Source organism: Palaemon carinicauda, chromosome 41 (assembly GCF_036898095.1).
Source record: "Palaemon carinicauda isolate YSFRI2023 chromosome 41, ASM3689809v2, whole genome shotgun sequence".
NCBI lineage: Eukaryota > Metazoa > Arthropoda > Malacostraca > Decapoda > Palaemonidae > Palaemon > Palaemon carinicauda.
The window spans coordinates 22,540,245-22,563,346 of record NC_090765.1 but is presented as its reverse complement, the minus strand read 5'-3'; the positions used below and the strand labels follow the sequence as shown (position 1 = coordinate 22,563,346).

Here is a 23,102-nt window from a genome sequence, read left to right as displayed (position 1 = left end):
GGAAAGACCCAAGCACAGCACCTAAGGGCTGGTGAACGATGAGCAGGAGAGTGACAAATACAATATGGAAAAAGGCGATCAGGAGAGTGACGATCATGAGCTGGTGAGTGAAGATCATGAGATGACGAATGACGATCACGAGTAGGCATGTGATGTTCAACCACAAGGAGAGCAGAGACCACGAGCAAGAGAGTGGCGAGATGATCGTCGATCCCAGGAGGAAGAGCACTTTCCTGACGGTGGGCGTGGGCGAACATCTGGACCGCAGAAGAGGACTGCAGTCCCTAAAAGATGATGAGACCCTGTGGTGGTGAGAGCCCTCATTGTCAGCATTAGGGTGGCGAGCAGGCACGCTGGTCTCGTAGGCAGCAATCCTCGGAAGAGGAGTCACGCTGCACAGAACAAGCTGGAGCAGGAGAGGCCAATAGATGGGCCTCACAGACAGCAAGGGAGTCAACAAAAGCGCTCGCAGGCAAAAGAACTTTCTTCGGAGGACCCCGGAGTACTGTAGGTCTCCTCTGGGCCCCCAGCTGAAGAAACTTCGAAGGCAGGCCTGCAACCCCCAGCCATGGCCAAACCTGTAAAACATCAGACAAGGAAAAGCACTCCTCCAAGGGCAAGAGCAAAGTTGCTTCATCTCTAGAACCACAGGGCTGGCCTGGTGTTAGCTGGTCACACTCCCACTCGACCAATCCTTGGAAGAGACCAAGCGGTCATGAGCTTCAGGAATAGATCGGGGGTTCATGGAAGAAGTCTGAAGTTTCTTCACCCTAGATGATGACCCCAAAGGCAAGGAATCCCTCCTGGACCTATTCTTATGCCAGCACCCAAATCCCTCCCACTGGGAGGAAGACCACTCCCGACACTCCTCGCAGGTGTTATCCTGGTCGCAGCGCTGTCCTCTGCACTCTGGACACAATGAATACGTCAGCGGAGGGTATGAAGGTTCACCAGGAGCATTTATCAGGCTGTGGGCAAGTCTGCATGATTGACGCCAGGAAGGAGAAAACATGCACACCTGAAAAGAGAAAAAAATAAGAAAATTAACATAATGGCAAATCTGTTTGAAAGGCAGAGAGCAGAGACATCCGTTCTCCTTAAAGCAAAAAGAAAAAGTGAGACAAACTGGTGTGTGAGTGAGAGGGTTAGCTGACAATCCCCGCTACCGGTCACTATCCCCCGCTAACTAACGGGTCGGTAGTTCCCCCTCGCTTAAAAGTCAAAAGTCTTTATGGCTAGTCTTTCAGCTTCGCTGAAATATAATCCCTGTAAATAGCGAAGGGTTTGTATTTGGTGTCGGAACTAAGCAAACATATGAATCTAGTGATACTGGATCCCATAACATCTTCTGCAAAGGATAAATGTTTCCTACAGTACATAATGATAAAAATCCCTTAATCAATGAAGAACACTTTTTTAAACAAAAATGGGCGTAATATATATCAAATCTTTCAAACATATAAGTAACTTTTCCATGCAAAGCCATCAATCATGTTACAGCTTTTGCAGCCCCGCTGCTCTAAGGAACACCATACTGTATTTTGTCTTCAAGACATAAAACAAACTATCATTAACACGTGAATACAGAGGTCCCTCAATAAATGGGAAATATTGGATGGATATCAAAATAGAGAGATTCAAGATGAGGATGGTACTCCATAAGCAATTGATAAGGTTTACTAGAAAAAATTTGTTTTAGAGAACTCGCTCTATTTAGTCAACCCCAAAAGGTGACTGCCTTAACCAAAATTAGAGTTTAAAAAATTGTTTTTGGAAACTTTCTCCTACTGCCAAGTATGTAAAAAAGTCTGGATTTGCTGCAATTAAAATATAATTTTTTTAATCAAGTAGTAGTGACTGTCTCTCACAAGACAAAGTAGGAGAACCTCTGCATTAACTGCAGCTGAAAATAGGAGAATTGCAAACAAGGAATTAGTAACGTACAAAAAAAAATTGTGTGTGTAATATCACTGAGTCTATAGCAAAAGACACGCCAACAGATGCGCAACCTCAAGCATGTCACACTACCAAATCAACTTTTGTTAAGATTATAAATCGAACAGACTTTATAGTTATGTCAATAATGAAAGACAATGTAGACCCAGAGATAGGTCATAGTAAGGAGGTTTAAATGCCTTGCAAGGTATTTCTTTTCCAGATGAGTGTAGGAGTCTTTCAAATTTCAGGAAGCAGTCCAGCAATGACTTTCAGTGCTTACTTTAATCCTTGATTTCCAAAATTAAACTGCATTAACAGAACATAGGAAAAGGAGGAAATCATCAGTCAAGGTGTGTAATCGACTCAAAATCAGACTCACTGAGCCAGTCATATTATCTACTACACTATAATTGGCTAAAGTTTTGAGATTATTCATCCCAAATTCTTAAACAAATCCTTCGCCGACGAGATCTTGCTGGATAGCCTCCATGTAAGATGTTGGATGTCAAAGAAGTTATGAAACATTATGATGTAAGGCTGCCCTTGAAGTATCATGCAGCAGACACACAAGGACATCAATATCATCTTCAAGTGGATTTGGAAGTCTAGCACCTGTCTTAAACGACTGATTGCAGGGAGGACCTTCCCATTTAAATCATTCCTGGAATGCAGCAGTAAATCAAGATAACAGGCTGCTGGGTTCTAATTCTGTCTGATAGACACAGGATGTTATGTGTAAATATCAGTACAAAATGATTGGTGTCTACATTTGAAACATTTAAGAGTCGTGAATATAACAACAAAATCATTGATGGATTTGTGTCTGAGGCATCTAAACTAAATATAGGCACAAAGTAACTGTTTTAGAAGGAAAAAATACCCAAGATTTTACTTATGACAATAAAAAAAAAAAAAAAGAGAGTATTAGATGAATGCTCCTTGTAATTTTAATACACATTACCTTAGTCAAAATATGGTACTACAGCACAATCTTGCGTACCTTTAACTGTAGCTGTGTACTGTGTTACAGAAGAAGTAGCTGAAGTGGTGATAGTAGTATCAGGAACAGAAGGAACATTACTAGTAGAAACATCAGTAATGGAAGAGGTGGTAGAAGAGTTAGTAGTAGTAGTATCCATAATACTAGTAGTAGCAGGATTACTAGTATTAGCAGCAGCTATAGTAGTAGTGGCAGTCATAGTAGTAATATCAATCATAGTAGTAGCAGCCTTCCTAGTAGTAGTAGTAGCAGTACTAGTAGTAGCAGCAGTACTAGTGATAGCAGTAGAACTAGTAGTAGCAGTAGAACTAGTAGTAGATGTAGTACTAGTAGTAGCAGTAGTACTAGAAGTAGCAGTAGTACTAGAAGTAGCAGTAGTAGCAGCAGCAGCAGTAGTACTAGTAGTAGCCATAGTAGTACTAGTGGGGGCAGTAGTACTGGTGGTAGCTGTAGTTGTTAAAATAGCAGCAATGCTAGTGGTAGCAGTGGTACTAGTACTACTTGTGGCACTAACGAAACATTCCTCCTCATCAGAATTATCCGTGCAGTCTTGGTTCCCATCGCATCTTTTATCATGCAACAAACATCTGACATCATCACATAAAAATCTGCCTTCAGCACAACCTACAATGTAAATAATTCAAAATATCAGATTTAGAATGAAACAATTATATATCATTAATATTATAAAACAGGAGAATAACTTATTAACACTACCTACCATAAAAAAGGGTCTGCTGTGTAATAACCACCACTGAGGAATCGGATTATAGTATAATCAAGAACAATCCTGAATCAAGGAAAATAGGGACTTAGATATAATATTTCTTTTTATAAAATGTCCATAGTACCGTATTCATTAGAAAAGAAATTCACACCATAAAATGTGGGAAACACAATTACCCTTAATTTTTTAACACTTTTACTTGAATAATAGATTCCAACACAGCACTTCCAATGGAGCATGTATATTACTGTTTGAATAAGGTCCAAATATGACAAATTCGAAGATAATTTGTATTTTTCCTAACCATACAAACCTTAGCTATTTACAAAGGGTATTACATTTAGCGCAGCTGAAATGACGAGCCAATAGTTTTTAACGAGGGTTAATTACCCCCGCGCTAGTTAGCGGGGGGGTGGGGAAGGGTAGCTTGCTACCCCTCCCCCCTCCACACACCGGTGACTTGCTTCACTTCACTTAGAGGTAGGACTTGACTTGGGGGTCAGGGATGGCGGGCACATACTGTATGTGTAAATAGCTAAGGTTTGTATGGTTAGGAAAAATACAAATTATCTTCGAATTTGTCATTTGTTCCGTAACCAAAATACAAACCACGCTATTTACAAAGGGTGACTTACCCCTTAGGAAGGGTGGAAAGTCCCCAGCCTTACTGACTTCGGCTTGCCCGGGGGCTCGATCCCTTAGTGAGCAGCACTAGAGAGAGGGAGTCTCTGTACCTCACAGGTTCCTAGCATCGCTAGGAACGAGTGGCCTACATAAGTAGTGTGAGGAGGAGAGTGTGACTCGTCCTATGAAGTTGACCTTGAGACCTTCAGATAGGAATTCTAGGATAGGACGTTCCCCATACCACCTCGTCAGGGTATGGGAGACGCAACAGTATTAAGCTTAATACTAGGAGCACAAAGAAGCATGGGTTACCTGCACAGGTCGAGGTCAGCTATGCGAGGACCAGGATGCTGCTCCCCCAAGAGAGGGGAGAATGAAGAAAGAAGTAAGGGTCAGACATACTCTTTCATTCACGCAGACTAAGACCGGGTAACAACGCCCTCAACCTACTGCTACTTGTCCAAAAAGGAGCCTGAGGTTAGACCAGCTGTTGTGCAGCCACCACAGGGCCGATAGAGAACGTATCGAGGCTCCTGTGGGTCACGTCTTGCAGGTAGTGGGCTGTGAAGGTCGTTTGACGCTTCCAGACCCCAGCTTGAAGTACCTGTGTCACAGAGAAGTTTCTCTTGAAGGCCAGGGATGTAGCAATACCCCTGACATCGTGGGCCCGAGAGCGACGTGACGGAGGAGGGTCAGGATTCAGGGCATGGTAGATAACCCTTCGAATCCAAGCTGAGATGGTGTTCCTGGTGACCCTCCTCTTTGTCCTGCCTGTGCTCACAAACAAAGCTCGCACATGAGGACGGACTGCAGCCGTTCTCTTCAAGTAGTACCTCAGACACCTCACTGAGCATAGTAGCAGCTGGTCTGGGTCGTTTGTTACAGAACGGAGACTCGCGATCCTGAAAGAGTCGAACCGAGGATCCGGCACTCCAGGATTCTGAGTCTTGGCCACAAACTCAGGGACGAACCTGAACGTTACCTCCCCCCATCCCCTTGAATGGGCGATGTCGTACGAGAGACCATGAAGTTCACTAACTCGCTTGGCCGAGGCCAAGGCGAGTAGGAAAGCCGTCTTCCAAGACAGGTGGCGATCGGAGGCCTGGCGTAATGGCTCGAAGGGAGGTCTCTTGAGAGACCTGAGGACTCGAACCACGTTCCAAGGAGGGGGTCTCACTTCCGACTGGGGGCAGGTAAGCTCATAGCTACGTATGAGTAAAGATTGTTCTAGCGATGAAGAAATATCCACGCCCTTCAATCTGAAGGCCAAGCTTAAGGCTGAGCGATAGCCTTTCACTGCCGAGACAGAAAGGCGCATTTCTTCCCGCAGATAAACGAGGAAGTCCGCTATTGCTGGAATAGTGGCATCGAGTGGAGAGATACCCCTTCCACGACACCAACCACAAAAGACTCTCCACTTCGCTTGGTAGACTCCCTCAGAGGACCTTCGCAGGTGCCGAGACATTCTCTCCGCAACCTGTTGCGAAAAGCCTCTCTCCGCGAGGAGACGCTGGATAGTCTCCAGGTGTGAAGCCGAAGTGAGGCTACGGCCCTGTGAGGGACACCGGAGTGGGGTTGTCTGAGAAGCTCGTGTCGTGGAGGAAGCTCCCTTGGGAGTTCCGTCAGGAGTTGCAGAAGGTCAGGAAACCATTCCGCGTCATGCCATAGCGGAGCTACTAGAGTCATGGAACAGTTGACCGATAGTCTGGTCCTGTTGAGCACCCTTCTCATCAGACAGAATGGTGGGAAGGCGTACACGTCGATGTTGTCCCACCGTTGCTGGAAAGCATCTTGCCAGAGTGCCTTGGGGTCCGGGACTGGTGAGCAGTACAGGGGCAGCTTGAAGTTTAAGGCTGTCGCGAACAAGTCCACCGTCGGGGAACCCCACAAAGTCAGGACTTTGTTGGCTATCTGAGGATCCAAAGACCACTCGGTACTCACTATCTGCGAAGCCCTGCTCAGACTGTCGGCGAGCACATTCCTCTTGCCAGGAATGAAGCGAGCTGATAGTGTTATCGAGTGGGTTTCGGTCCACCTCAGAGTCTCTACTGCAAGATGGGATAGCTGTTGCGAAAAAGTGCCTCCCTGCTTGTTGATATAAGCCACTACCGTGGTGTTGTCGCTCATCACCACCACGGAGTGACCCGCCAGGAACCGTTGGAACTGCTGAAGGGCCAGAAAGACGGCCTTCAATTCTAGCAGGTTGATGTGTAGGCACTTTTCTGATTCTGACCAAAGGCCTGAGGCCCTCTGGTTCAAAACGTGCGCCCCCCACCCTTCTTTTGACGCGTCCGAAAACAGAGTCAATTCTGGGGGGAGGACGAGAAGACTCACTCCCTTCCGCAGGGTCTCGTCGGCCAGCCACCACCGCAAGTCCGTCTGTTCCAGAGACCCCATTGGGATCAGAATGTCCGGGGAATCGGATCCTTGATTCCACCGGGACTTGAGCCGCCATTGAAGGGATCTCATCCTGAGGCGGCTGTTTGGAACCAGACGGGCCAGGGAAGATAGGTGGCCTAAAAGACGCAACCACGATTGGGCGGGGAGTTCTTTTCGCCTGAGGAAAGGTTCCGCCACCCTCATCAGCCTTGCTATCCGGTCGTCTGATGGAAAGGCTTTGTGGAGATTGGTGTCTATTAGCATGCCTAGATAAACCAGTCGTTGGGACGACTGCAGAGAGGACTTCTCGAGGTTTACCACGATCCCCAGATCCTGGCAAAGATCTAGAAGCCTGTCTCGGTGCCGAAGAAGGGTCGACTCCGAGTCTGCTAGGATCAGCCAATCGTATAGGTAACGAAGGAGACGAATGCCGTTCCTGTGCGCCCAAGAAGAAATCAGGGTGAACACTCTGGTGAACACCTGAGGAGCTGTGGAGAGACCGAAACACAGCACCTTGAACTGGTAGATCTTGTTGTCTAGGCAGAATCTCAGGTACTTCCTGGAAGACGGATGGATTGGGATCTGGAAGTACGCGTCCTTTAGATCCAGTGTACACATGAAGTCTTGTGGTCTCACCGCAAGTCTGACTGTGTCTGCTGTCTCCATGCTGAACCGGGTTTGTTTGACAAACCTGTTCAGAGCCGAGAGATCGATGACGGGTCTCCAGCCTCCAGTAGCCTTCTTTACAAGAAAGAGTCGACTGAAGAAGCCTGGAGAGCCGTCCACGACCTCCTTGAGAGCACCCTTCTCGAACATGGTCTTGACTTCGGCCGGAAGGGCCAGCCCCTTTGCCGATCCCATGGCATAGGAGCTCAACGACACTGGATTCGCTGTCAGGGGAGGTTGAGATGACGTGAACGGGACGCGATAACCTTGGCCGATCACTGAGACCGTCCAAGCATCGGGCCCGTGTTGCTGCCACCTGCGGACGCAACGCTGAAGGCATCCCCCCACAGGTGGACACGCAGGGGGACTGCCACCCCTAGGGCTTGCGGCCGCGGCCGCCACCCCTAGGAGTCTTGCCTCCCCTGGAGGACTTACCGCCCCTCTTGACCTTGGCTGGAAAGGGCTGGGGCTTAGACACCACTTTCTTAGCTGCCTGTTTGGGAGCCTTACGAGGCTGTTGCTGCTGTTGTGGCGGGGCTGGAGGCTTATAGGGCCGAGTTGTAAGGGCCCTGTGGAGGAGGGAGTCCGTGCTGGATTTCCTCCACCTCTCAGCCGTTCGCTCCAAGTCTTGAGGCTCAAACAGGCTCTCCCCCAGAAGGGAAGCATGTCGGAGCCTACACACATCTACGGCGGGGACCTTCGGATGGAATCTCTCGGACACAGCATCGCGACGCTTCAACACCGAGTTGGCCCACAGGGTGGTAACCTGGTGCGCCAAAAACTCGATGGAGCGGGTGCCCGAGAGCAAGAAGGTCTCTAGGGCCTTCCTATTGGTCTCCTTGGACAAGTCCTCCGATCGCAATAGGATGCCCAGAGATCCTAGCCAGAAGTCCAGCCACGAAGTGGCCTGCATGGCACACTTAGCGACCTTCTCGTGGTTAAGGATCTCCGCCGCCGAGAACGACACCTGCCGGGCAGAGAGTTTCTCCAGGGGAACTCCCTTCGCCAGCTCCTCCACAGAGTGATGGAGAGGAAGAGCGAGGTTGTGCTCACCCAGGATCTCGAAATACCTCCTCTGCTGAAGGCGAGGAGGAGGGATAAGCTTGTTCCCGGCAGTGGAACGACTGGAGGAGGCAAGAAGTGCGAGCTGAGCGTTGGCCCTAGCTCTGGCACTCTTCAGCCCCCGAGACCATGGCAGAGCTGCACTGGTCTTAGGGGCTTTCCAAACGTCAAACACTTCATCCAGAATCGTGTCTTTGCCTTCACGGGGGGCGATGACTGGATCCGTAAGTCTGTTAAGTGTCCTTATCAGGCTTAGGACCTGCCAGAAGGCATGTTCGGACTCTTGCTGTTCTCCTCCCTGCGGGCTGGCAGCTAAGTCTCCTGCCCCAGGAATCTCTTCCTGGGGTGATGCGTGGACATTCCCCTGGGTAGTCGTGGGTTCCTGACTCCTTGGGTTCCCTCCTGGGAGGGATACAGGATCCCAACAACGAGGTTCGAGGGGCTCCTTCCTCACGAGACGATTCTCCTGCCTGAAGCAAAGTCTCCCCCCCTGGTGCCGAGGGGAAGACTACCGCCCCACTGGACTCACCTGAGGACGGAAAGGCCTCGTCCACGGGAGAAGGAGAGAATACTCGTGCAGGAGAAGGGATCTTCGAGACCGACCTCTTGGGAACCAACTTCGCCCTAGGGGAAGTCACCACGAAGTCCACTCCTCTCTTTCTCTTCAGCGTAGGAGAGACAGCCGCTGGCTTGTCACCCTGGCCGGCGAGTGCTGGTTTCATAACCCTCACTAACGGCCGTGCCAGCGGACCAAACCAAGTCTGCTGCTCCAAGGACACAGAGTCCGAAATCCTCGCTAAAGAGAAAGGGATCGGGCGATCCTTTGGAGTGGACGCGACGGTACCTGCCTGAAAAGAAGGTGGGGAAGAATGCTGTACTGACCTGTCTTCGTCCTGCACTACCAACCTGTGCTTGGATGGAGGTGATCCCGAGTGCCGTCTAGGAGCACGCGTCCCTGCTGCTACCACCGGCTGTGGAATTCGCCGCGAACGATGGTCGCGCGAGGGCGAATGGTCGCGCGAGGGTGAATGGTCGTGCGGGAGTGCGGGCGAGCGGGAGTGCGGGCGAGCGGGAGTGCGGGAGTGCGGGCGAGCGGTCGCGTGGGCGAGTGGTCGCGCGGGCGCGCGGGCGAGCGAGCGATCGCGCGGGCGAGCGATCGCGCGGGCGCGCGGGCGAGCGATCGCGCGGGCGAGCGATCGCGCGGGCGAGCGATCGCGCGGGCGAGCGATCGCGCGGGCGTGCGGGCGCTCGGGCGAGCGATCGCGCGGGTGCGCGGGCGAGCGATCGCGCGGGCGCACAGGCGAGCAATCGCGCGGGCGCGCGGGCGAGCGATCGCGCGGGCGCACAGGCGCACAGGCGAGCAATCGCGCGGGCGCGCGGGGCGAGCGATCGCGCGGGCGCACAGGCGAGCAATCGCGCGGGCGCGCGGGCGAGCGATCGCGCGGGCGCACAGGCGAGCAATCGCGCGGGCGCGCGCGGGCGAGCGATCGCGCGGGCGCACAGGCGAGCAATCGCGCGGGCGCGCGGGCGAGCGATCGCGCGGGCGCACAGGCGAGCAATCGCGCGGGCGCGCGGGCGAGCGATCGCGCGGGCGAGCGATCGCGCGGGCGAGCGATCGCGCGGGCGCGCAGGCGAGCGATCGCGCGGGCGAGCGATCGCGCAGGCGAGCGATCGCGCGGGCGCGCAGGCGAGCGATCGCGCGGGCGCGCAGGCGAGCGATCGCGCGGGCGCGCAGGCGAGCGATCGCGCAGGCGAGCGATCGCGCGGGCGAGCGATCGCGCGGGCGAGCGATCGCGCGGGCGAGCGATCGCGCGGGCGAGCGATCGCGCGGGCGCGCAGGCGAGCGATCGCGCAGGCGAGCGATCGCGCAGGCGAGCGATCGCGCAGGCGAGCGATCGCGCAGGCGAGCGATCGCGCAGGCGAGCGATCGCGCAGGCGAGCGATCGCGCAGGCGAGCGATCGCGCAGGCGAGCGATCGCGCAGGCGAGCGATCGCGCAGGCGAGCGATCGCGCAGGCGAGCGATCGCGCAGGCGAGCGATCGCGCAGGCGAGCGATCGCGCAGGCGAGCGATCGCGCAGGCGAGCGATCGCGCAGGCGAGCGATCGCGCGGGCGCGCAGGCGAGCGATCGCGCGGGCGCGCAGGCGAGCGATCGCGCGGGCGCGCAGGCGAGTGGGCGCGAGGGTGGGCAGGTGAATGAACACGAGTCCGAGGCGACGAACGCAAACGTTGGCGCGACGGCGAGGGATCGTGCTGCCGCGTAGGTGAGGAAGATCGCTGGCGATGTAGATCCACAGGCGATCGATGACAAGCTGGTGAGTGCAGTCGCTCAAGTTGGCGATGGCGCGATGTGGTATGTCGACGCACTGGTGTGCGATGGTGAGCAGCATGCGCAAGTGAATGACCGCGTAATGGTAAGCGATGGCGAGCAGCATGCGCAGGTGAATGATAGCGTGATAGGGTGCGATGGTGATCAGCATCCGCAGGAGGGCGATCGTTCAGCGTTGTGCGATGAGGAGCAGCATGCGTAAGCGGGCGATCGTTCAGGGTTGTGCGACGGTGAGCAGCATGCGCAGGTGAATGATCGCGTGATGGGGTGCGATGGTGATCAGCATCCGCAGTAGGGCGATCGTTCAGGGTTGTGCGATGAGGAGCAGCATGCGTAAGCGGGCGATCGTTCAGGGTTGTGCGATGGCGAGCAGCATGCGCAGGTGAATGATCGCGTGATGGGGTGCGATGGTGATCAGCATCCGCAGGAGGGCGATCGTTCAGGGTTGTGCGATGAGGAGCAGCATGCGTAAGCGGGCGATCGTGCAGGGTCGTGCGATGGCGGGCGCCATGTGCAGGCGGGCGATCGCGCGATGGCGAGCTAGAAGCTGGCGAACCATGTTCCTTCAGGAGCGTTGGCGAACGTCGGTGCGTTCGTTGTCGCTGTTGAATAGGTGATACTAAGATCGCCTGTGCGCGCTGGCAAGCAGGTGAACGCTGGCGAGGAGGTAATCGCTGGCGTGTAGGTGATCGCTGGCGAGCTGGTGATCGCTGGCGAGCAGAAGGTCGACGAGTGTCCTGTGAGAGGACAGCTGGTGCGACGCGTTCACGAGCAGGAACGGGAAGATCGCTGGCGCGTTGGCGAACATGTGTTTCTGACACACGCGCAGCACGATGTTGCATAGCCACAGGACCAGGCAGATGGTGAGCAGGGAGTTCAGCAGGAACTAAAGGGTGGTCAGAGACTGCAGGGCGATGGTCCTCAAATGAGCGCTGACGCTCGGAAGAGAGCTGACGAGCAGGAGAGCGCTGGCGAGGGGGGCGAACATCAGGAGAGGGCCGACGAGCAGGTGAGCGTCGGCAAGCAGGAGATCGTCGACGAGCAGGAGAGCGCTGGCGAGGAGATCGCTGGCGAACAGGTGAGCGCTGGCGAGCAGGAGAGCGCTGGCGAGCAGGAGAGCGCTGGCGAGCAGGAGAGCGCTGGCGAGCAGGAGAGCGCTTGTGCGTTAGCACTGCTCGCGTAAGGGAAGAATCCCTTAGCCCCGAAGGGACCTTTGCCCGTCGGGTGACGAGTTCTCCAGAAGGCGAAGATCCGGCAGGAGATGGTGAGCGGTCTGCAGAGAGGTTCAAGGAGGGCGGAGCAGTCGGTTGAGGCTGACGAGGAGAGTCCCCCCCCCCGGAGGACGAAGACCCAAAAAGGCGCCTCTTAGTTCCCCTGTAAGGGGAAGGGAGGCCCTTGTGGCGTAGAGGGTGGTGAGCCTTACGGCGGAGGCGGCCTCGGGGGAGATCGTCGGGACCATCGGTCCTCCGAAGGGGAGTCTCCGTCAAAACACTTCCCTCAGAAGGAAGCTGGGCAGCAGTCGAGACCGAAGGACTCACTTCCCCCTTCGAAGGATGTACGGAAGGAGGAGGAGAGCCTTGAGAACCATCACCAGCAACAGCACCTGCGGCGGAAGGCCCAGCCACGTCGGAGGCCTCTGTCACCACGACGTCGACAATAGACAGAGGGTCTACCTCTGCTACCACCGGCGACTGTTTAACAGCGGCCCCCAACGAGACAAGGTCAATAAGAGCGACCCTGGAGGGCAAGCCCTTAAGCCCCAGGGACGACCAAATCTGTAAAAGATCATCACTGGATAAGGCATTATTATCAATAACCTCCCCCAGAGGAGGAGGGGGAACCGCCTCGCTATGGGAGGCGACGCCCTCTCCCCCCACCGAAGGTAGGGAAGCAGAACAAGGGTCTGCGCTCCCACTCGGACGACTCTCCTTGGGAGGCGGACGAGGGGGAGCTTCGGAGGAGGTTTGGGCGGCGGAAGAAGAGTCCCGAGAACCTTCCTCCTTCAAGGCTAACCCCGGAGGAGAACGGTCTCTCTTGGACTTCTTCTTACGCCGACGGCCAAACCTCTCCCACTGGGAGGCAGACCACTCCCTGCACTCACGGCACATGTTATCCTGGTTGCACCGTCGGCCCCGACATTGAGGGCAGGGGGTGTGTGGATCCGTAATACCGTCCGACATGAAAGTCCCACAAGGACGGCCGGCAACTCCAGGGCATGTACGCATAGTAAAAAAAAAAAAAAAAACTGAAGGTCAACTTCCAACCAATCACACACGCTGAAAAGAAAAAGCAGAAAATTAAAGGCTGTCACGAAGGCGATGAGCAGACACGTCTGATCACCGCCGAGCCAAAAGTGAAGTGAAGCAAGTCACCGGTGTGTGGAGGGGGGAGGGGTAGCAAGCTACCCTTCCCCACCCCCCCGCTAACTAGCGCGGGGGTAATTAACCCTCGTTAAAAACTATTGGCTCGTCATTTCAGCTGCACTAAAAGTAATACCCTTTGTAAATAGCGTGGTTTGTATTTCGGTTACGGAACAAAAAGTTTTTTTTACATAGAAATATGTTATTTTCATAATAAAATAAATTTTTGAATATACTTACCCGGTGATTATAATAGCTGCAACTCTGTTGCTCGACAGAAATCTCTACGTAAAAATTCGCCAGCGATCGCTACACAGGTAGGGGGTGTACTCAACAGCGCCATCTGTCGTTCAGATACCCATTACTCATTGTAAACAAAGAACTCAATTTTCTCCTCGGTCCACTGTGTCTCTATTGGGGAGGAAGGGAGGGTCCTTTAATTTATAATCACCTGGTAAGTATATTCAAAAATTTATTTTATTATCAAAATAACATTTTTCAATATTTAACTTAGCCGGTGATTATAATAGCTGATTCACACCCAGGGGGGTGGGTAGAGACCAGCAAAATATGTTTACATCATATGAGCTAAGAATTTTTATTTCATTTTAGAAGTTATCAAAATAACTAAACAAAATAAATAGGTACCTGGTAAGGAAGTCGACTTGAACAATTACTCTGCCTTTTTAAGTACGTCTTCCTTACGGAGCCTCGCGATCCTCTTAGGATGCTGAGCGACCCCTAGGAGCTGAAGTATCAAGGGTTGCAACCCATACAACAGGACCTCATCAAAACCTCTAATCTAGGCGCTTCTCAAGAAATGACTTTGACCACCCGCCAAATCAACTAGGATGCGAAAGGCTTCTTAGCCTTCTGGACAACCCAAAAACAACAATAAAAACATTTCAAGAGAAAGATTAAAAAGGTTATGGAATTAGGGAATTGTAGTGGTTGAGCCCTCACCCACTACTGCACTCGTTGCTACGAATGGTCCCAGAGTGTAGCAGTTCTCGTAAAGAGACTGGACATCCTTAAGATAAAAAGACGTGAACACTGACTTGCTTTTCCAATAGGTTGCGTCGATTATACTTCGCAGAGATCTATTTTGTTTAAAGGCCACGGAAGTTGCGACAGCTCTAACTTCGTGTGTCCTTACCTTCAGCAAAGCTTGGTCTTCCTCATTCAGATGGGAATGAGCTTCTCGTATTAACAGTTTGATAAACTAGGATAAAGCATTCTTTGACATAGGCAAAGATGGTTTCTTAACTGAACACCATAAAGCTTCAGACGGGCCTCGTAAAGGTTTAGTTCGTTTTAAATAGAACTTAAGAGCTCTTACAGGGCATAAGACTCTTTCTAGTTCATTTCCAACCATACGATAAGCTTGGAATATCGAACGATTTTGGCCAAGGGCGAGAAGGCAGCTCGTTTTTGGCTAGAAAACCAAGTTGTAGAGAACATGTAGCCGTTTCAGATGAGAATCCGATGTTCTTGCTGAAGGCATGAATCTCACTGACTCTTTTAGCTGTGGCTAAGCATACCAGGAAAAGAGTCTTTAAGGTGAGATCTTTCAGGGAGGCTGATTGTAGCGGTTCGAACCTGTCTGACATAAGGAATCTTAGTACCACGTCTAAATTCCAACCAGGTGTAACCAAACGACGCTCCTTCGTGGTCTCAAAAGACTTAAGGAGGTCCTGTAGATCTTTATTGTTGGAAAGATCTAAGCCTCTGTGACGGAAGACTGATGCCAACATGCTTCTGTAACCCTTGATAGTGGGAGCTGAAAGAGATCGTTCTTTCCTCAGATATAAGAGGAAGTCAGCTATTTGAGTTACAGAGGTACTGGTCGAGGATACGGATACTGACTTGCACCAGTTTCGGAAGATTTCCCACTTCGATTGGTAGACTCTAAGGGTGGATGTTCTCCTTGCTTTAGCAATCGCTCTGGCTGCCTCCTTCGAAAAGCCTCTAGCTCTCGAGAGTCTTTCGATAGTCTGAAGGCAGTCAGACGAAGAGCGTGGAGGCCTTGGTGTACCTTCTTTACGTGTGGCTGACGTAGAAGGTCCACCCTTAGGGGAAGTGTTCTGGGAACGTCTACTAGCCATCGAAGTACCTCCGTGAACCATTCTCTCGCGGGCCAGAGGGGAGCAACTAGCGTCAACCTTGTCCCTTCGTGAGAGGCGAACTTCTGCAGTACCTTGTTGACAATCTTGAACGGAGGGAATGCATATAGATCTAGATGTGACCAATCTAGGAGAAAGGCATCTATATGAACTGCTGCTGGGTCCGGGATTGGAGAGCAAAATATTGGGAGCCTCTTGGTCATCGAGGTTGCGAAGAGATCTATGGTTGGCTGGCCCCAGGTGGCCCAAAGTCTCTTGCATACATCCTTGTGGAGGGTCCATTCTGTTGGAATTATTTGTCCCTTCCGACTGAGACAATCTGCCATGACATTCAAGTTGCCTTGGATGAACCTCGTTACTAGTGATATGTTTAGACCTTTTGACCAGGTGAGGAGGTCCCTTGCGATCTCGTACAACGTCAGAGAGTAGGTCCCTCCTTGCTTGGAGATGTACGCCAAAGCCGTGGTGTTGTCCGAGTTCACCTCCACCACTTTGCCTTGAAGGAGAGACCTGAAGCTTTTCAAGGCCAGACGTACTGCCAGTAGCTCCTTGCAGTTGAAATGCATTGTCCTTTGATTCGAGTTCCATATCCCCGAGCATTCCCGACCGTCTAATGTCGCACCCCAGCCTACGTCCGATGCGTCCGAGAAGAGAACGTGGTTGGGAGTCTGAACAGCCAGGGGAAGACCCTCTCTTAGGTTGATATTGTCCTTTCACCAAGTCAGACAAGACTTTATCTTTTCGGAAACCGGGATCGAGACCGCTTCTAGCGTCTTGTCCTTTTTCCAGTGAAAAGCTAGATGGTATTGAAGAGGACGGAGGTGTAGTCTTCCTAGTGACACAAATTGATCCACGAATGACAGTGTCCCTACTAGACTCATCCACAGCCTGACTGAGCAGCGTTCCTTCTTCAGCATCTTCTGGATGGATAGCAGGGCTGGGGGCTGATCGTCTTGTTGTTCAGCAACGTCCTCATCAGAGGGTTCCTCATCTGAAACTGATGAGGAAACGGCAACGGAGTGGGCAACGTCTGGCTCGCTGAATCCGGTTGCACTGGTGCATGCGTGACGGAGCCGGACGCAATATCATGGAACTGCTGCACAGTCTGTGAACTGTCAACAACCATGAGTGCGCGAGGAAGCACAGCGTCAACCCGAGACTGTCTAGACCGTCTGGGTTGTGCAGTCAACACCCTACCGGGTTGCTGAGGTTGACGCACTGCGTCAAAACAAGTCACCTCTGCTGGTTGTTGAACGTCCTGAACGTCAAAAACCACCTCCGAGCGTCGCTTAATGTCAACGTGCGGCTGGCAACCCACACTGGGTCGCATCGGTGGAGTAACCACCTCAACTGGCAGACGCGAGTAGGTTACCTCAGCGTCAACAGGGCGCACACCCGACCGGTTGGAAGGTTGTTGGCCAGAAGGTTCTTCTCCGCATTTAAGTCCTCTATCAAGGACGCAAGCTTGGACTGCATGTCTTGCAGCAAAGCCCATTTAGGGTCTACGGGAGCAGGTGTGGCAACAGACGGGGTTAACGACTGAGGCGGAACCGTTTACCATCCCTGAAAGCCTTGTTATGCGTGACATAATAGTACAGCAAAACTTCAAAGGCTCGACAACAGCTGTGAAAGTTGACCTGTAAACAACTTGGAGCGTCTCCTGGCTAGGCGCCAGGGAGAGTCTACCAGAATTGAGAAGTCTATCTGGGCAGAGGCATGAACTCCTAAGCCGAGAACTTCTCTCGTGTCATATCAGACTCTCGCTCTATAAACCAGTTTAAAAGAAGGGAAAGCAAAGGCTGTATCCCCCAAACTCCTCCTGGTGAAAAACCAGTCGCCTAGCCAACGTAACGCTCTCTAGGAGAGCGAGAGAGCACTAGCTTAAAAACAACGGCTTCGAAGTAGCTAGGCATAGTGTAAGCTCTGACGTTTAGGCGAACGAGGAGCAGCAGTTACAAAAAGATCCGGACGAAGATCCTTAAAAAAATCATCATGATTTAATTAAAGTCCATAGGAGGCTAAGCAGCTTTAGGCTCCTCTCCATCTGACAGAGTCCTCAAGGGAATATCAGTAGGAGGGAGAACAGCAACTTCCTCATCTACAGGAACCTTGTCCGATAAAAGCTGAGTCTCTTACTGGTGCATTAGTAGCGGACCAGAACGCAACGTCATGTAACTGCTTGACAGTCTGTGAACTGTCAACAACTGAACTGTCAACCACAACAGGTGCGTGAGGACGCACAGCGTCCACTCGAGACTGCTTTGACTGCCTAGACTGAGCAGTCAAAACAACTCTAGAATGCAGAGGTTGACGCACAGCGTCAAAACAAGTCAACTCCGATTGTTTAGTGAACGTCTTGAACGTCAACAGGAGCATCAGCCAGTGGCCTAACGTCTAAATGCGGCTGAAAAACCACACAAGACCGCATCGAGTGTGGTTCTAAACAACCTCACTGACGTGACTAAGCTATGCCAACGTCAACAGTAAGCACAAAGGAACGTTAGGTTGGCTGAAAGCCAGGATATCGATGAGATAAACGGCTAGACTCAACGGACTAATCGGCAGAATAGTCTTCCATAAGGGAGGCAAGCATATACTGCATGTTTTGCCATACAACCCCTTAAGGATCAACGGAAATGGTTGTGGTAATAGACGAGGGTAACGTCTGTGACCGCAACACTTTGCCTACAAAAAAAGACTCTCGGAGTCTGTGTTACGCTTTTGTTAGGCGGCGAGCAGTTATCCGATGACTGCATAGGGTCAGAGCTGTCCTAATGGCTGTAACCAGGACGCTGGACCTGTCCTGAAAGGACTGACTTTTGCTTAAGGGCTCCGAAACCTTGTGACAGGTTTCTTATGCGAAAAGCCTACGGATGGCGAGGAGAAACAACGTCTCTCGTCTTATGGTAGGGGAGATCTTGGTAAGATACACCCGATACCATAGAGGGAAAACGTCTGTTCGTTGGTCAAGGCCTCTCGAACCCATAAGTCGTTTGACATTACTTCTCCCCTGGGCTTGGGAGCTTGTAAGAGGTCCTGGACTAATGGCTGTAACCAGGACGCTGGACCTGTCCTGAAAGGACTGACTTTTGCTTAAGGGCTCCGAAACCTTGTGACAGGTTTCTTATGCGAAAAGCCTACGGATGGCGAGGAGAAACAACGTCTCTCGTCTTATGGTAGGGGAGATCTTGGTAAGATACACCCGATACCATAGAGGGAAAACGTCTGTTCGTTGGTCAAGGCCTCTCGAACCCATAAGTCGTTTGACATTACTTCTCCCCTGGGCTTGGGAGCTTGTAAGAGGTCCTGGACTAGGTGAACGACAGGCACGAACAGACGAACCCTCGGACGCAACACTGTAACACTTTGCGCCTCGGACGCAACACTGTAACACTTTGCGCATATCACTTTATCACTTCGATTTTCTGTTTTGCACTTATTTCTACCTGAAACACGCAATTCTACCCTTCATTAAAAGGTAGTAATTGCGAAATTAGTCGTATAATGCAAGCTCATAATACCAGCAAAAAACAGAAAACATATTTTAAGATAAAAAGAAAAATCAGTGGCTGGGAAAGAGACTAAACACTAGTTCATATAACTACGTTTTCAATCTCTCACCGCACATAGCCTGGGGACGAGAATAAAAACCTAAAAACGTTTTATCCTTCCTCCCCGTACAGCGACTAGGGACGTGAGTAACACGAGAACAACGTTACCCGCTTGAACGGAACGTTTTCTCTCCTCTCTCTCCCTCCGTCTCTATCTCTCTCTCTCTTTCTCTCTTGATTTCGCACCTATGAGAAGAGCCCAATTATATATCGTCAAAAAAACATGTTATTTGACTAAAGGAAAAAACTGAAAGGTTTTTCAAATAAAATGTTCCTTTAAATTAGAATTTAAAACATTTAAGCTAAGAAAGAATGAACAAAACATCAGAATCGATTTACTCTTACTGCAAAGTGAAACCGTGATACACTCTCTCTCTATCGTAACGATAGAGCGCATGTTGAACGTCCTGAACGTCAACAACTGCGTAGCATAAAATACTAAACGTTAGTTCATCTTTGAAAACAGTACGAAGACTATCAAAGAAATTCTTTCATAAAAAATTACATTTAAAAAGTTTTAAATCCTTAGCTCTTTAAAAGCTAAAGACGATATAAAGGGCTCAACGTTGATTAACTTCGGTTTCCAAGTTAGGACCGCCTACTCTCAGGAAAGTTCTATATAAACAAAGCATTAAAATTTATTTTTATATGTTTATAAAAAATGGAAAGTTAATCGAAGAGGCCTAATAAAGGCGGAGAGATATAAAATATATATAGGAAAATCTATAACGTGATAAGATAATTACTAAAAGCCTAAACACACTTCCGTCTAAGGGAAGGGTCGGCCATTTAAAAGTGAAAGAAAGTCCATACTCTCTTTGTCACCATAATTAAATCTATCCAAAACGAGTTCAAGTTTTAAGATGAAGATAAAACACCTGCATAGCGAAAGCTCAAAACTAGAATAGTGTACTTCACCAAATAGTTGTGAAAACAAATCCAGTTAGCAACAGCGAATTAGTAGGTCTTGCCGGTAGCCCGACAGAGAGAAAATTGAGTTCTTTGTTTACAATGAGTAATGGGTATCTGAACGACAGATGGCGCTGTTGAGTACACCCCCTACCTGTGAAGCGATCGCTGGCGAATTTTTACGTAGAGTTTTTCTGTCGAGCAACAGAGTTGCAGCTATTATAATCACCGGCTAAGTTAAATATTGAAAATTACTTTTCTAATGGTATATGAAACATGGCTATTGAAATTATTTGAAAATGCACATATACGCATAGAAAAAATATTATATTTGCATGCAAAAATTACTTGAAAAAACAGGTATCAATCAACTTTGCAATGAGCATATCTACACTTACATTTGGCATACTGTAATAACTGTGTAATAAATAACATCTTTTTATTAGGACCAGAATCCGCTTTCATTAAGATGAAAATCTTACTTTCGTCAGACGACTCCACTATTTTTAGAAATAATTTCCTCGAAATTAATATTTGACGACATACATACTGCATCTTTGGATACCAGAGGGTTAAGTAAATACAGCACAGTACTTTAATTTACCAGCAACTTTAAGAAATAAACAAGAAGTGTAAACTACATGAAATATAAATAACTAAGCAATAAGAAACAAGTCTCAAATTTCTATTAAAGAACTATGTACTTTACTTAAAAATCTTAATGCTAATTGAAAATTTGGAAAAAAATCCTGCTAATTACTTAAGAACAGAAATTTAATGCCATTAGTTATAACTACGTACCACAGGCTTCTTCATCGTCTAAATTCGGGCAGTCAGGAACACCATCGCATCGTTGATCACCACAAATGCTGAATCCATCAACACAAACAAATAAGTCATCTCCAATACAGCCACCACCAGTCAACCCTAAGTATGAAATATCAAAATGACATTGAAAAATAATACAATACCATTTCACTCTAGGCAGCTATTCATGTAAACATAGTAGCTAAAGTCTAGAGAATCACTTAGCTAATGTTCGTAAAAAAACATAAAAAAATTTATATACATGTACATTGTTTTTTTTCAATATTTAGCCATTTCCCTAACAGAGGGCGGTGACAAGAGAAAATGCCACGACATAAAGGCACATTCATCTTTTTATTGCATAACAGCAGGTAAACCCCTACACATTAAAATCATAAGCTCTGCACACCACCACCTACACATACATCTGTAACATTTAACCTTGTACTGTACATTCATTTGCTTGCTGGATACGTCAAGTCTTTCCTTTCAAGTATATCTTTCACACCTGTCCAACCGTTTCATGGCATTTTCTCCCTCGACCTAAGAAAACTTATAAATTATACATTCTTTTCATTAAACTATTGTCGTCCATGATCAAATCACCTCAATATTCACAGATTCCTAATTTTATCTTTGCAAAACCTTCAATATTACTATGTATCTGCAAATTCTTCCCATATCCATTCTTACATTACACATACAAAGCAAACTGTTCATTTCAACACCTTATTCTTTTTTCTATCCTTTATTCTCAACATAAAAACACTTATATGTACACAGACAAAAAAATTTTTTACCCCTTTTCAAAAAATCTCCCACCTTTCTTGCTTTATCTATTCTGTAATTTACCTCTTATACCATCATAACATCATCCATTACAGTATCTTCCTTATACTTATCCAAATTCATTACTTCAATTCTTCAACAATCCATAAAAGGATTAGTTTTACCATTTTTCTTGTTTCTAGTTGCAATAACCTAATTACTCTGCTCATAATTACAGTAACTCCTCGCCGTACTGCAGTTCACCTATTGCTCCTTCATTATCATGGATTTACAAATATTTTCAAAACTATGCCATAAGTTTCTAAGGGCAGATAAATTTTATACTTTTCATCTTTTAATTATTTTGTTAAATTGTAAATTTTTGGCATATAAAAGAAGCTTAAATTTATGATAAAAAATTGCAAAGTTAAAAAAATATATATACCGTACATTATACTACTTTGTGGTTCTCTAGCTATCGTTTGGAGGGGGTTCCGAATATTACACCTTAAATATCAAGAGTAATTACTATATATATTTTGTTTTCTACAGGGACGTATTGTCCTGTTAAATTAAGTACCTGAAGTTCACACAAAAAAGTTGAGAAGTAAACAAGTTATGACTTCTTTGAATCATTATCAACAAAGCAAGTTTAAGGTTTGTCAATAAGTAACATTTACAACAACTGTTAATTGAAGAACTATCTACTTACTGTTAACCATTAGGAATTCATAGATTATTTGAAAATGAACGAAGGAACATGAAACTTATCTAAAGATAGAACAAGTAGTTTGTAAGCTAAAACATTACTACATACCACATGCTTCCTCGTCGTCTCCATTTGGACAATCAGGAACACCATCACATCTCTGATCAGCACAAATATTGATTCCATCCACACATCTAAAAAAGTCTCCTCCAAAGCAATCCTCACTAGTCAACCCTAAAAAATGAAATGATGATAATAATAACAAGAGAGATTACGATAATAATACCTGTACTTTGTACCAAAGAAATTACCCTTCCAGTTAACTGTAGTAATAATATACACCCACATAAGTACTGCTATTCGAGTTTATATAATTCTTTTTTAATATAATAGGCTCCCTTTGCTTGTTGTTAATTTCATATTTCCTTTTCATTTGAATAAAGGTTCATTGAGCATTACTTCAAAAGGGTTTCTCCGATGGATTTGCCATACAATTTCCTAGATCTCTCATGCTTTCTGTAAATGTACATTGGTGCGCTACCTTCTACAGACAAATGCATTTTAGACATGGTTACTTAAAATTATCTTGAAATGCTTGGACCTTAAAATTTAAATTTTAATAATTTGTAATTATCTGGCATCATAACATCAGTGGTCATTGATGTGAATTCTAATGATTTTTTTTTCTCGGCTATCTTTGATTTCTAGATATGGAGAAATTATACAAATAAGTTACGATCTTAGCAAACTACTAACTTTGAATATATTCATGTTTGAAAATTATGACCTTTAATGGTGATTTTATCATGTTGTCCAAACATGGACACTAGTGTTGCAGAGAAAAGAGAAGTTATTTTAATTACTTTTACTAAATATACAAATAGTGACCTTTCACTGGACATATGATTATGGTCCAAACCATGTCAATTTTCTACTGCATAAAAACCTCATTCCATCCAAACTCAATAGAAGGGAGTGGAAATTGTATTTTTGTAATCTATCTCATAATAAAGTAGTTTTACATTCAAATACGGGGCTCTGTATAACGTACCTTTTTAAACACAGTAAATATTGCCAACATCTAAAGCTAG

The 23,102-nt window shown here is 48.1% G+C and overlaps 1 protein-coding gene across 1 annotated transcript in view; it reads right to left on the bottom strand.

The window, feature by feature from the left end:
* Positions 1-2,900: 2,900 nt before the first annotated feature.
* The window catches only part of LOC137632364 (uncharacterized), a 78,216-nt gene continuing 58,014 nt past the window's right edge, over positions 2,901-23,102 (bottom strand). Inside the window, exons 3-5 of the mRNA XM_068364299.1 lie at positions 22,120-22,245; positions 20,529-20,654; positions 2,901-3,562 (exon numbers count right to left, since the gene is read on the bottom strand). Coding sequence (XP_068220400.1) covers positions 2,901-3,562; positions 20,529-20,654; positions 22,120-22,245 — 914 coding nt within the window. The remainder of the gene's footprint in view (positions 3,563-20,528; positions 20,655-22,119; positions 22,246-23,102) is intronic.